Source organism: Eurypyga helias, unplaced genomic scaffold (genome assembly GCF_000690775.1).
Source record: "Eurypyga helias isolate BGI_N326 unplaced genomic scaffold, ASM69077v1 scaffold220, whole genome shotgun sequence".
In the NCBI taxonomy this organism is placed as follows: Eukaryota; Metazoa; Chordata; class Aves; order Eurypygiformes; family Eurypygidae; genus Eurypyga; species Eurypyga helias.
The window spans coordinates 6,685-19,808 of NW_010226022.1; the positions used below are offsets into that span (position 1 = coordinate 6,685).

At 44.9% G+C, this 13,124-nt stretch overlaps 1 protein-coding gene across 1 annotated transcript; it reads right to left on the reverse strand.

Moving 5' to 3' along the window:
- Positions 1-278: 278 nt before the first annotated feature.
- LOC104504388 (alcohol dehydrogenase 1) lies at positions 279-11,229 on the reverse strand. Its single transcript, XM_010151119.1, has 9 exons — positions 11,158-11,229; positions 8,318-8,419; positions 6,999-7,137; positions 4,798-4,885; positions 4,469-4,688; positions 3,513-3,773; positions 2,921-3,056; positions 1,535-1,673; positions 279-316 (listed from the first exon to the last, which is right to left on the reverse strand). The coding sequence occupies exons 1-9, from the start codon at positions 11,173-11,175 to the stop codon at positions 292-294; spliced, it is 1,128 nt and encodes a 375-aa protein (XP_010149421.1). The 5' UTR covers positions 11,176-11,229; the 3' UTR covers positions 279-291.
- Between the last annotated feature and the right edge of the window lie 1,895 nt (positions 11,230-13,124).

Consider the following 13,124-nt stretch of genomic DNA (forward strand, 5'->3'; position numbering starts at 1 on the left):
CATCTGTGACAGCAGCAGGTCCTGTAATTTCTAACTGGCTAGTAAAAGAAAACTGCAGCACAATACTGAGGATTTAATACAAGAATAAGGAGAAAGAAGTAGGAGGAAAAAGATTATTTCACTTATAAACACTGTGCTTGAGGTCTGGGGTTTGAGCTTGATCCTTTTTTCAAGGGGGGTTGTGGCAGACCTTTCAGAAATGTCTTGGGGTTTTATTTCATACCAGTTGTATTGGAGGATAATGAAGTTTGTACTGGTGCTGAGCCATCTGATGCTTAACAACTGGGAATCCTAAAACACCAGGACACTGCGAATACTGCAACATAAAATGACAAGTCAGTGACTGTAGAAAAGCCCCATGGCTAACATCAGCTGTTTTCGCTGAAAATCTAGGCTGTTGTTGTCAACCAGGTACTTCCTCCCTCCCCCTCCCAACCCAAGCTTGAAGCAAAAAACCTCATCTTTCCAATTACAAATGGTTCTAAGGATAACTGACCTCTGAGTGCCTCTGTCTTCAGGGTCTTAGCAAAGTTGAGGGTGTCTCTGTCCTCGCCACCTTCCCCTGTCTGTTACACTAAAATCTACACCTGACATTTACAGCACAGCTAAAGTAAGGACAGCCAAAAAATGAACTGTGTGCTGCATAGTTAGAACCTGGGAACAAACCTCAGGGACTAAATTCTTCTTTTACATGCTTTTCATATTTCGAGCAAGTAACACCTAAAATAACTGCTAGCAAATGACAATGTTAATGCAATTCTCCAGGAAGTTGTAACAGCTAGAACTCGCAAAAAAGGTAATCCCCACACATACTAAGATACACAAATGTATTTCCCACTTTTGCCAAGGAGAATTTTGCAGTAGTCCTATGGTGAATCTTGTCAAGTGTCTCTGTCAAACCAAATTTCCAATTTCAACATCCTACGGAAACCATCTGGGCTGAACTCTCACAGTATTTGAGGAATGCATGAGAGCTAAACTCTTGAGTTTGCAATGCATATACATACGTACACCAAGTGCTTTCCTTTTGGACTCTGACATTCAAGGTGAACTACACACTGGCTTTAGGACAAATGGCACTGGGACTCTATTCCCTAACTCACAAGAGGAATGCTGAGTTGCTCATCCAGTAAACAGGCTATTTCTGTGTTCCTGCCCCTCATCCTAAAAAGTTTGTTGGAATGCAATGTAGCTAACCCTGGCACCCTACAGCTCGGCATATACTCCTTTCCAATGAGCAGTGGGCATAGAGATCCTCATTTGTGTGGTCTTTTCTCCCTGTGCTGCCCGGAGCCTTTGCTCAAGCTAGAATGGGAAAGTTCCTCTGCAAGGGAAGCCAGGGCCCACAGCATTTCCAAAGCTAAAGCTCTGCTGGCTTCATTACTACGGCTACAGCCCACGGACACACACACTGGCAGAGATTTGGGGGCACAGTGTGTTGCCTTCCCCATTCTCTGCCACGAAGTCATACTCCGTGTTACTGTACAGCTCCTTTAGGTTATTTATAGAACCTTTACAATTAAACAATGTTTACCTCTTCCCTGTCCTTAGAAGCTCAAATCCTTCATTGATTTTAGTGAAGGGAAGTGTGTGGGTTATTAATGGATCCAGAACAAATTTTTTCTTCATGTAGTCAGCAACCAGTTTAGGGACTGAATCTTTACTCTTCCAGCCTGAAGAAAACCACAGACAATGGACAATGAAACTTTAAATGCTTGTGTAAACAGGTAAAACAGCAGCTTAAATTTTTAGATAAACTTTCTCTAGCAGAACAGCACGATGAGATGTTGCAGCATGTCTCTACCTTTGTGACACAGGGTGCCAGCAGGAAGTGCAGCTATTCTACGTACGACAAACTCAGTAAGTGCTTTACTGGTAGAAGGCCAGTGAAAATTGGAATCTTTACAGAATCCAAACTTCCCCCCCACATTAAATACTGTTTCAACTTGTCTACTGATACATTGGCCACTAAATCACACTTGATAGAAAAGCCAGAGTGCTGACATCCACGTTAGTAACTGGAACTGGTCAAAATCAGGGGGGTGGGGTGTATGTCTGTCTTTTTTCTTACAAGCAGGACTAGATAAAGCTGTCTCAAATATTAAGATACCCTTCCAGAGGAGCTCTTTTATTCAGGGGTCTGTGCTATACAACAGAGGAACTGGTGGTGAGTGAGAAAACCTGTTGGAAACAAGCCTTCTGTGGCCTTCAGCTTTGCGTTGAGTGAGCTGGGGCTTGCTGAGCGTGGGACTCCTCTGGGAGAGCTTAGGAAAGAGAAAGAACCGGAAGGAACTGACAGCAGCTGGCAGAGGGCTGAGCTGGGGTTGACCTATGTGGAAATCAGCTGGGTCTGATCCCCAGTATCCTTTAGGGTCCTGACTCTCCATCTCTCCCACTCTCTTTTTCTTTCCCTCTCTTTCTGCCTTTCCACCCCTCTCATTCTCCTTTTTGCTCTTGCTCCTTTTCTCCCCCTTCCTTCTCTGCCCCCCTTATCTTTTCCTCATTTCCTCTTTTTTCTCTTTTCTTTTTCCTTATCTTTTTCTTCTATTTTTCTCTCTTCTCCTCCCTCCCCTCCCCCTCTTTTTCTATCTGAATATTTCTCTCTCCCTTTCTTTTTTCTATTTTCTCTCTTACTTTTGTTCTCCTCTTTTCCCCCCTTTTTCTGACTTTTAAACTCTTACTTTCCCTTTCTTTGCCTCTTATTATCTCCCCCTCTGTTTTTCTCTCTCCTCACTATTATTTACCTGTTTGTTAACAGTTCCCATAATTAATTCCCTTTGTGCTTCTTTGTCAGCAAAACAGCTATCAATATTACTTCCAGTTGGACAACCTAAGCAATGTATTTAGATATATCCCATTTCATTCAAGGTGATTTATACGTTTCCCAAGGAGATTAAGTCGTGTCTTTCCAAGCCCTTACCTCCAAAGACAGACCCTTTCCAGGTGCGACCAGTGAAGAGAAGCATGGGGTCAAAAGTGATCTTCTGTGCTGCAGGGGGCACTCCCACAATCACACTGACTCCATAGTTGTATTGGCAACAGGCCAAGGCTGCAGTCTGCATTTGAAACAGAGGGACAGCCCAGAATCATGCACCATGTGCTGAAGTTTGAACTCCTCCTCCTTCTCTAAGGGCTCAGCTCGCAGTTCTTTTTTTGTATCTGCTGGCAGCACTGTATCTGCCATCACGGGTCAGATATGCCCTAGCTTTGTTCTGCGTCCCCGCTTTGTCTTAGTCATTAGTGACATGGCACTGTTGGATCACAGATGCTCGCTAGGTGAAACCTAGCCACCCTGGTTAGCAAAGGGGGCTGCACTGAAGTTTCCTGTCCTAAGTTTCTGAGCATGCTTCTGTCCCCGCATCTCAGCGGCAGACAGCTGGATTTAACAAGTTTGAAGTCAGCCTGACACCTTGCCCGTGGCTCTCAGCTCCTCACCCTTGGTGCTCAGTGGGTCAGCAAAGAGCGAGCTAACCAGCCAATGCCTCGTCTGACCACATCTTTCGGTTGCATACCATGGTGTCGGTACGGCCGATGACCTCGAAGGAGTAGTCCACACCATGGCCAGTCATTTCCATCAACACTTCATGAATAGGCTTCTTGAAATCCTTAGGGTTGACACAGTCTGTGGCTCCCAGCTCTTTGGCCTTGGCAAACTTGTCACTGTTGATATCAACGGCAATGATGCGGGAAGCTCCAGCCGCCCTGCAGCCCATGACAACAGAGAGGCCAACTCCTCCCAGGCCGAAGACGGCACAAGTGGAGCCCGGTTCCACCTACAATAACCACATAAACACGGCATTCTGTTACAGTCTAGGTAAAGTACAATGCCTTTTCTTATTATCAGCATGTTTTCACTTAAGGCACTTCTTGTACTTCAGAGATTGCCCGCTGAGAAGGAATTTGCACATGCACACCTACTAGTGCAGTGGCCAGCTATACTGTTATAATCCCACATGTGACTAAGATAAATTGCCCCTAAAATACATGTCTGAGACCAGGTTTTCATTACCAGCTTCAGGTTTAGAGACACACTTTTTTAATGATGCTTTATATTCCAGTGGCGTTAAGATCTGCAGTGTCACGCCACTGCAGACAGTGCCAGCTGTAAAAGTCACATTCGTGTAGTGCTGTAGATGATGAGTGTGGCATTACAGGCTTCCATGTCTTCCTAGACTTAAGTTACAGTAAGACACATCAGCTCTGTTGTAACATTTTTCTAGGGGTGATAATGCTATGAGAGAAAACTGAATGGATGGGAGTAAGTTCTTTTACAGGATTTTGAGCTGAAGACTTCCGAGTACCTTAGAGACGGAGAAACTAAAGTAGGCAAAAAACTAGTATCTTCTTTCCGCCCTGAACTCAACACTGAGTTCACACGTCCTGTCTGCCATGCTGACAACCCACTTGCAGGCCACACAATCCTGAACGGACCCCACGAGATACCAGAAGCACCCACCACGATACTTACCTTGGCCGTCTGCACAGCAGCCCCATAACCAGTTGAAAATCCACAGCCAATTAGACAAACTTTTTCCAGGGGAGCAGCAGAATCGATTTTGGCTACAGCAGACTCATGCACTACTGTGTACTCAGTAAAGGTACTTGTACCAATAAAATGGTGAATTGCTTTTCCTTTACAGGTGAATCTAGTGGTGCCATCAGGCATTAATCCAGCACCCGAACCAATGCTGTTTGAAAGATGACCAGAAATAACGGCAAGTGAAATCTGTTGAATATGATCAGTTTTGTATACATAAAAACCAAATAAGGGTCATAGGTAACCTTAGGAAAACTCACTCGTTTTTATGGCACAGATTGCCCTTGGTGCTTAAGCAACTGCTGCACTCCCCACACTGTGGCACAAAGAGGGGAATAACCTTGTCTCCTACAAATAAAACAGCAATGATGGAGGATTAAAAGAGGCGAACAAGAAGCATGCAGGTAAAACCATAAATATTTAATCCCTAGACAAACTAGGAGTGCACTGCTGTTCTTATTTCCTTCTGCTGCTCTTGGAAGATGAACCATCCCTCTCTGTTATAAAGGGCATAATTAGTGCAGAGCTATGACAACTGATTTCAATATGAAAAATCCCTGGTGTCTTTCATAGAACTGAGTCCAAGCTATGTCATAAAACTGCGATAGCTACTGACATTCCCAAGTAGCCATTCAGCAGTTTATTGCATCTTCTACTTGAAAGGAAAACAGCAATAGACAGGTAGAGAAACTGAGATAAAACCTGGCATCCCCTGTATCAGGAGCTTGGCACACCAGGGTAACAGGGCTGTAAACTCTGCATACAAAGAATGGGAAGTTAAGCGTCAATTTGCCCTCTTGAGTCGCTTTGCTGTTCGCAGTCCTATTACTGTTGCCCTGGAGTAAAGGCAGGTAAAATATTTGTCAGAGAAGCAGTGGCACCCACAGGCTAAGACAACAACCCTCATTCTCTAGCACAACTGTACGATGAACAAAGTAGCACAGAGCTTCCCAGCGCAATTTTTCCCTGCTGTGCATTTTCCGCAGCAACAACATACGGTAAATCCCTAATAATCCCTAAACAGGTAACCCCTAGCAGAGATCAATTTGTGATGTGGCAGTTGTAAAATGTGGCTAATCTTTGACATGTTGAAAGTCAAAGGAAATCTTTGATTTGCACTAAAAAATGGAAAATACCTACAGAACATGAAATGTCCCTACTGCCCCGACCCTCAGTTAACTTAGAACTGTGACATGGGCTTCAGTAGTCATTCTGCTAAAGAAATGTTGCACATCTCGGAGCCTTTTTTACAATTGGGAGGTGTAAATTAAGCAACACCAAAGAAACGAGAGAGAGAGGAGAGGGAGGAGAGAGAGATTGGAGAGATATACAGTTTTGTGTGGGTTTTTTTTTCAGGCCTGCTGTTTCAGCTTGCCTGGAAACACATGGCAGCTGGAATTAGACAACAGTGAGATTTATAAACCCAGACATAAGAGAAAAAATAGTTAGAGCTATTACTGAAATTTGCAATATACCTATTTGTTTGGAGTTAAAGCAGAAATCTCTAATAAAACTTCTTATCACAGACACCAACCTGCTTTGGGAAGACTTCATGCTTGTTGCCAGTATGAGCAAGTACGTGAGCACTGGAAGATGTTCCAAGTGGACTACTTAGGTATTGTAACAAACTGCCGGGATGAAACGGAGCACCTCCATGCAGATTCTATTCACTGCATATTTTGTCTTAATAACTCAGCCCTTGTTAGAATTTCTTCAGTCCCGTAAAGATGTACAGGAATCCTGCTGCATCTTGCAGCAGCTGGAGAAAAATCAGCATCTTTTACTGACTTCTCTGTCCACCCACTGTGGTGCAAAGAGAGTGCAGCGAGAGGAGCGGCCGGCCCGGAGAGGTGTCCTGAGGGCAACCCAGCCCTCAGATGGTGGAGCTCACTCCCCTGCACTGGTGCTGCCCACACACAAAGCCTGCAGCAGGATGGGCGCTCCAGTCGTGCCCTGATGCATTTAAAGGGAAGTAATTTGAGCACACAGACCTATGTTCTGCTCTACTGAAGTCCATGGATTATTTAGCTGTTAGGAGAATTACAAGAAGGTGTTTTGACATGTTTAGTGCTCTGCTTTGCCCCAAGGTAAGGTGAACTATACCTGTATTATTCCTGTGTAAACTGTGTTTAAAGAACTTGGAGCTAACCTGCCTACAACCAACGGCAAACAACCTGTGTTCTTAATCCCCTGAAAGGAAAAGCGCTGTGTCGGTGGAAAGCAAGCTGCAGATGTTTTTGCCAAACCCAAAATAAACTGAATAGAAGATCTGAAAAATAAATCTAGATTGGGGTCACAGAACAAGGTAAACAGCACGTAGTATCCTTTAAGGTATCCTTGGAAAAAATCCAAGTTGGAACATTTTTCTTTGCAATACACGTACTCAGGCATGGCATCTTTTCTGACTTAAGGAGGAGCCTGGAAACTCCGCACAGGATTTGTATTTCGTGCTGTTTCGTACCTGGTTTGATCGAAGTTACTCCCTCCCCAACGCTCTCCACAACACCAGCTGCTTCGTGTCCAAGGATTATTGGAAAAGGCATAACCAGTGCACCAGTTATCACATGGTCATCAGAGCGACAGATCCCTGTGGCCACGATCTGATTTAGAGGAAAGACAAGAATGCTTCAGCATTTAACTGTGTCATATGCAGAAATGAAATGATGTCATATATTTGGAGAAGTCACTTGCTTCCCTCCAAAATCACCTATGTACACAATAAATCCACAGGTAAAACACTTTTGGTGGTGTGATGCATGATTTTCACCGTTCATATTAGTCTTCAACGTACAAAGCACGCTCCTTCGGGAATGTTTGCTAGGCATGGCTGAGCTGCATAGGGGGTCTCACTGACTGTCTGGCAGAAACGATGTTCTAGCCCTACAATTATGTGTGAAGAGCAGAATAAAATAAATTCTTCCTAATATTTATACATAAATACATAAATAGAAAAAGTTTGCAATATTATTAAAAATTTATTTAAATGTAAACTAACTACCACATATTGGTTATAAACATAAAGTATTATACGTATTTTATATACCTTATATTTATATTATATTACAACGGATCATAAAATAGATGTGTTACATAAAATATGCATTATACAAGGACATAATATTACATATAATTGCATTATTGTTATTAAATATTATTTACATATTTAAAATATGGGTGTGTGTTATATCTACAATAATTTAAGCTACATATAGTATTTTATATCACATTTTACAGTATTTTATATCACATTTTGCCTTTTCTTGCTGGTGGCAAAGCACTATTTCTTTTGAAACACTCAGGTATATCTTTACAGCTTTTATTGTGACAATCAGCATTGTCAGCCCATGAAAGGGTTCTCCTCACTTGTGTAACACCAAACTGCTCTAAAGTGAAAACAGCTGCTGAATTCCATGGAGAGAGTTCCTGGAATGTAGCAGATGCTCAATACCCCCTTAAAAAAGGGAACTCCTAGCCCTACTGAGCTATTTCCTATAGGAGATTCAGATTTTTGCCTTGTACTGTAACTTTTCCAGCCTATTAGAAGCACAGGTATCTTAGTAAACAAAAACCCAACCCTGGGAAACTTTTTTTTTTTTTTTTAAACAGAACCTCATGATCAAATTTGGGACTTGAAGCACATTACATAAGAGCTCACTGATTAGTAACTACTCATTGGTGAACGTTTTCCAGCTGGATCCTAAGAATCTATGGCAATAATTCTGATAAACAGCAAGAAAAAATGCAAGGCATAATAGTTGTTTTAAATTTTATTTTTAGTACCTTTATGCGAACTTCATGTGCTTTTGGTGGGGCTACTTCCACGTCCTCAATCGAAAACGGTTTATTGGCTTCCCACATTACTGCTGCTTTGCATTTAATAACCTGCAAACAAAGAAAAAGGGATGGGCAGATGCATTCGCAGGTCACCACGGAGACAGATTCACTTCTGCATGTGAAACTCCTGCCCATAACTGGAGGAGGAGAGGGAGAACCACGGGGAAAAGAAAAAAACAACCCAAAATGCAACAAAAAAGCCAGCAGCAAAGCAGAGTGTAAACCCGTTTATACCCCACCAACACGATGTCATTGTTCACGTTTCTGTCAACATGTGTAGCAGTCTCCTCACGTAAGTGGGTACCTTGTCCGTCCCCACTGCTCATTCCCTGTTTCTGACTTCCTCGGCAGATTAGTTCTGCCAAGGTGGATTACTGGTGTACATTTGTGTCTGCTGGGAGACGGCAGACTTGATGATGCCATACATCAGGTTGGGGTAAAGTCTGTATCGCCTGGAACTGCCTGCGTCAGGGACTGACAAAATTGCTAAAAGTGGAATTCAGAGCCCACTACAAGTTTATAAATGGTCTGTTACAGCTCGAGTTCAGCCGGGGGTGGCAGCTGAGAGGACACCTGTGCAAAATGACTATCTGCACGATGCAGAGGTAACCCTGGAGAAGCGGCAGCCCCTTCAGTGCACAATTACCTGCGCTAAGGTACCTTCCTCCTCAGAAGGGATATTTAACTCAGGCGGGGTTAGTCCCGATGCCCAAGGCAGCTACTTTTGTCTGTTAGGCTGAAGTTTGTCCATTAGCTCAGCAGGCTTTGTCCAGGTGCTGCTGAGCCTCCAAGCTCCTCTGATCATCTGCCCCGGAGGGAAAAAACGTACTCAGAAGAAAGAGAGAGGAGCATTGTGTACTGCGCACACCAGGCTCTCGGGCAGAAGGTAGCCCCAGGTTCCACCCTGCTAGCTCAGTCCTAGTGTATTCAAAGGTAGGGGGGCCTCTCTGTCCCTGTATTCATTCCTGGTCTTCCTTGGTGTTCTCTGCCCATCCCCGAACTTTAAACGACTCTAGGCCCTGGAATATCCAGGTCACCCGTATGGTTGACACTCCGTATTAAATCCTCAGCCACTCTGTGAAGTCCTACTGACTGTAAGCGTTCAGGTGGCATCATCTTGAGAGGGTCATGGAGGCGAACAGAGTCCACGATGCAAGACGTTGTAAGTACCCTGGGACAGCTTAACACCAGTGTGCTGCAAAGCTCTCGGGGGGGAAAAAACAAAGCAACTTTTTAGTATCAAAGCTTTTGAAGCTTTGATACTAAAAGTATCAAAGTACAGTGATGTCTGATCATCAACAAATTGTCAACTGGTTACAAAGAAAATAATTACTAGGAAATACTAAACATATGAAATAGACCAGCACACTTTCAGCAGCCAGACCCGAAGTGGGAATGAGCACAACGCTTTGAAACAGACGGACTCGAGGTAGGTTTGCACTAAATTTAACGTTTCATGTGTCAAATGCAAGTGTGATTAGTAAAAAAATTCCCAAGTGAGGCCAAAGATCACATTTTAAAGGGCCACGGCGTCTAGAAGACTTACTTAAAAAAAAAAAAAGGGCTTATGTTTTTATAAGCCCACGCAGCACAAGAACGATTGCACACACAAAGCACATGCAAAGCACACGTAGTGTTTATAAGAACAAAAGTAGCCGAGAACTGTAAATCGCTGAGAAGAAAGCAATCTCTCCTACAATTAGACACTGGTTAACTATGTCTCGTTCTGATGGCTGAGTCCCTGTGCACTTTCACCCACCCTAGCAGGATCCCAGAGATGCACCGGCAGCACGCCATCGCTCGTGTCGTCTATTAGGGCATGCGCTAGCTGAGGCGCAGGGGTTTTTCTGCTCCTGTGTTCTACCAGCCTCACAAGTCACTGCAGCAGGGGTGTAGAGACACAGCCTCCGTGTCACAGAGCGTAAGGATTATGCTGCTTGGCAAACTGCACGGTAACTCACGTGTGAGATAAACACAGTGAAAACAAGGCAGTTTAGTTCCACCGCAACACTTCATTTACCACGCTCAGTCCAAAGCTGGGTGGAGGACTGAACTCGGTGAATTTACCTACGAGTGAACTACAGTTAATTTAACTCCAAGATACAGCCAGTGCAAAAGACAGCATCTTTTTCCTCTTGGTTTGTTTGGTTTTAGAGCAGTGAAGACAGCTGGCAGTGACAGCAAATGATCCTGGTACTTTTTTACGGCTCATTCCAGCAGGGTACATGCCTTCAGTCGTTTCCCACCTCTGGGTTCCTGTCCATCGACCTCTCCTGCATGCCTCCGGGTACGTGCCAGCACCTCTCAGGCAGTGCAAGAAGCAGCCTACACTGACTCCGGCCGTGTCATTAACCTACATCTCTCCTAAGTGACACCGTCATTCACTTCCTGGCAAAGCTGCCACTACTCGTTTCAGTCCCAGCTCAGTACTGCATTGCATGTGAACCTTTCTTCATTAACTCTATCTCCAGACTTGTCACATGCATATTCAAATGTAATGACTGCCCTAACATCGGCACAATTACACCCTGAAATACAACACAATATTAACAGTATGTATTTTTTTAAACAAACAAACAAATAAAGGCACTGAAGAGTGTAACAACCATTCCCGGGGAGAGTACAGTGGCCGGCAAGTCAAGGCAGCTCTCCTGTACCACCTTCCTCCTAAACTCTCATCTGTGCTACACCACCACTACTTACGATGTCCCTGAAAAGAAATTGCATTTAAAACCGCATTACTCAGCTGCAGCAAAGAGCCTTTTCTAACACAAACTTTTGCTTACTTTGCCTGCCATGCTCATGTTGACCGCGTGTCTGTTTTGAATCTTGCCACCACTGCCGTCTTGCTCCAAGAATGCAGTCAGATGGGTGATACAAGTCTTGTCCAACACACTGGAAGCCGATCTTGTGGAATGTTCCTCCAAGTGCACTGCTCCGATCTTTTAGCCAAGCCTCCCATCTGGGAGTCCCACCCCTTAATCAGCCAACGTGCTGGAATGAAAACAAACCACCCCTCTGCTGAAACCTCACTCTTTACAGTGCTTATATCTTCGTGATCGCTTTGTCACGCATTCACATCCCACCCACGGTCGCTCTCATCATGGGAGGAAAGCAAGAGCCCTGGCTGGACGCTATCTCCTCTACCCAGCTCCCTGGGAGGCCGCCCTCCAAACCCACGGCTGCTGGTAGCACTGTAGGTGCAGAGAGAAAAAGGCAGTGTGGCTTGTGAACTCACAGCGGCAGGGGTACGGTGAGAACACGAAGACTTTGGTGACACCCAAAATGGATTTGAGCCCAGCTGATACATTAAACCATGCTATTGTGCAAGCTGCTTACCAAACACACTCTCTGGCTGTACCTGCTCCTGACTCCTAAGCTTTGCAGTCCGGTTACTCATTAATCCGTTGGAACGGCTGTCAGTGAACAGTGACCAAGGACAATGTGCAGATCGTGCTGATGGGAAAACAAAAATCAGTAAGTCAGCAGAAATTGCTGCAAGAGGATGCGTGTTTCTTAGTGTGTGCAACAACCTCCTCGATTTGCAAGTGACTGCCTGACCCATCGGTTCCACCAACACCCCATCACTGCTCAGGCGCCCGCACGCTTGCCCCTTCCTGGCACAACGTCCTGGCGCGAAGGGCTGGGCGGAGGTCAACACCGCGTGCCTCTGCTGTGGATTTCAAGCCTCATCTATATTCAAATTATGACCAGCATTCTGAAATCAAGATTTTTCCTTCAGAAACAAGCAAAAAGGACATAAAATACTGCATATAACCTGAGTGGGAATCACTAACTACAGCACACTCTCAGTTTTACCTGTATGACTATAATTAATGTAAGAAGAGATACAGGGAGAGGAAGCAGGGAGAAACATGGTAGATGCCTGTAACCTCAGGCAGGTACTAGAGGGGCAGCAGGGCATTCTGTCCAGATCCCTCTGAAGACCTTTCCTACCCTCAGGCAGATCAACACGACCACCCAGCTTCGTGTCATCTGCAAACTGACTGAGGGTGAAATCGATCCCCTCATCCAGGTCATTGATAAAGATCTTAGAGAACTGGCCCCAGTACTGAGCACTGGGGAACACCACTTGTGACTGGATTGAACTCCATTCACCACCACTCTTTGGGCCCAGCCATCCAGCCAGGTTTTTACCCAGTGAAAAGTGTACCCATCCAAGCCATGAGCAGCCCGTTTCTCCAGGAGAACGGAAACTGGGAAACAGTGTCAAAGGCTTTACTGAAGTCCAGGTAAACAACATCCACAGCCTTTCCCTGTATGTGCCACGTGATGGCTCACAAGATGATCTGCTCCATAACCTTCCCCAGCTCCAAGGTCAGGCTGATAGACCCGTAGTTCCTTGTATTCTCCTTCTGCCCCTTCTTGTAGATGGGTGCCACATTTGCTAACCTCCATTCCACTGGGACCTCCCCAGTTAGCCAGGACTGCTGATAAATGGTGGGAAGTGGTTGGGTGAGCAGTTCCGCCAGCTCCCTCAGCACCCTTGGATGGATCCCATCCAGCCCCACAGACGTGTGTGTTTCTCAGTGACGCAGCAGGTTGCTGAATATTTCTCCTGAGATTGTGAGGGCTTCATTCTTCTCCCCATCCCTGTCTTCCAGCCCAGGGGGCTGGGTACACAGAGTACAACTGGCCTTGCTATTAAAGGCTGAGGCAAACAAGGGATTAAGGACCTCAGCCTTTTCCTCAGCTTTTGTCACTGTGTTTCCCCCGTGTCTAATAAAGGAGC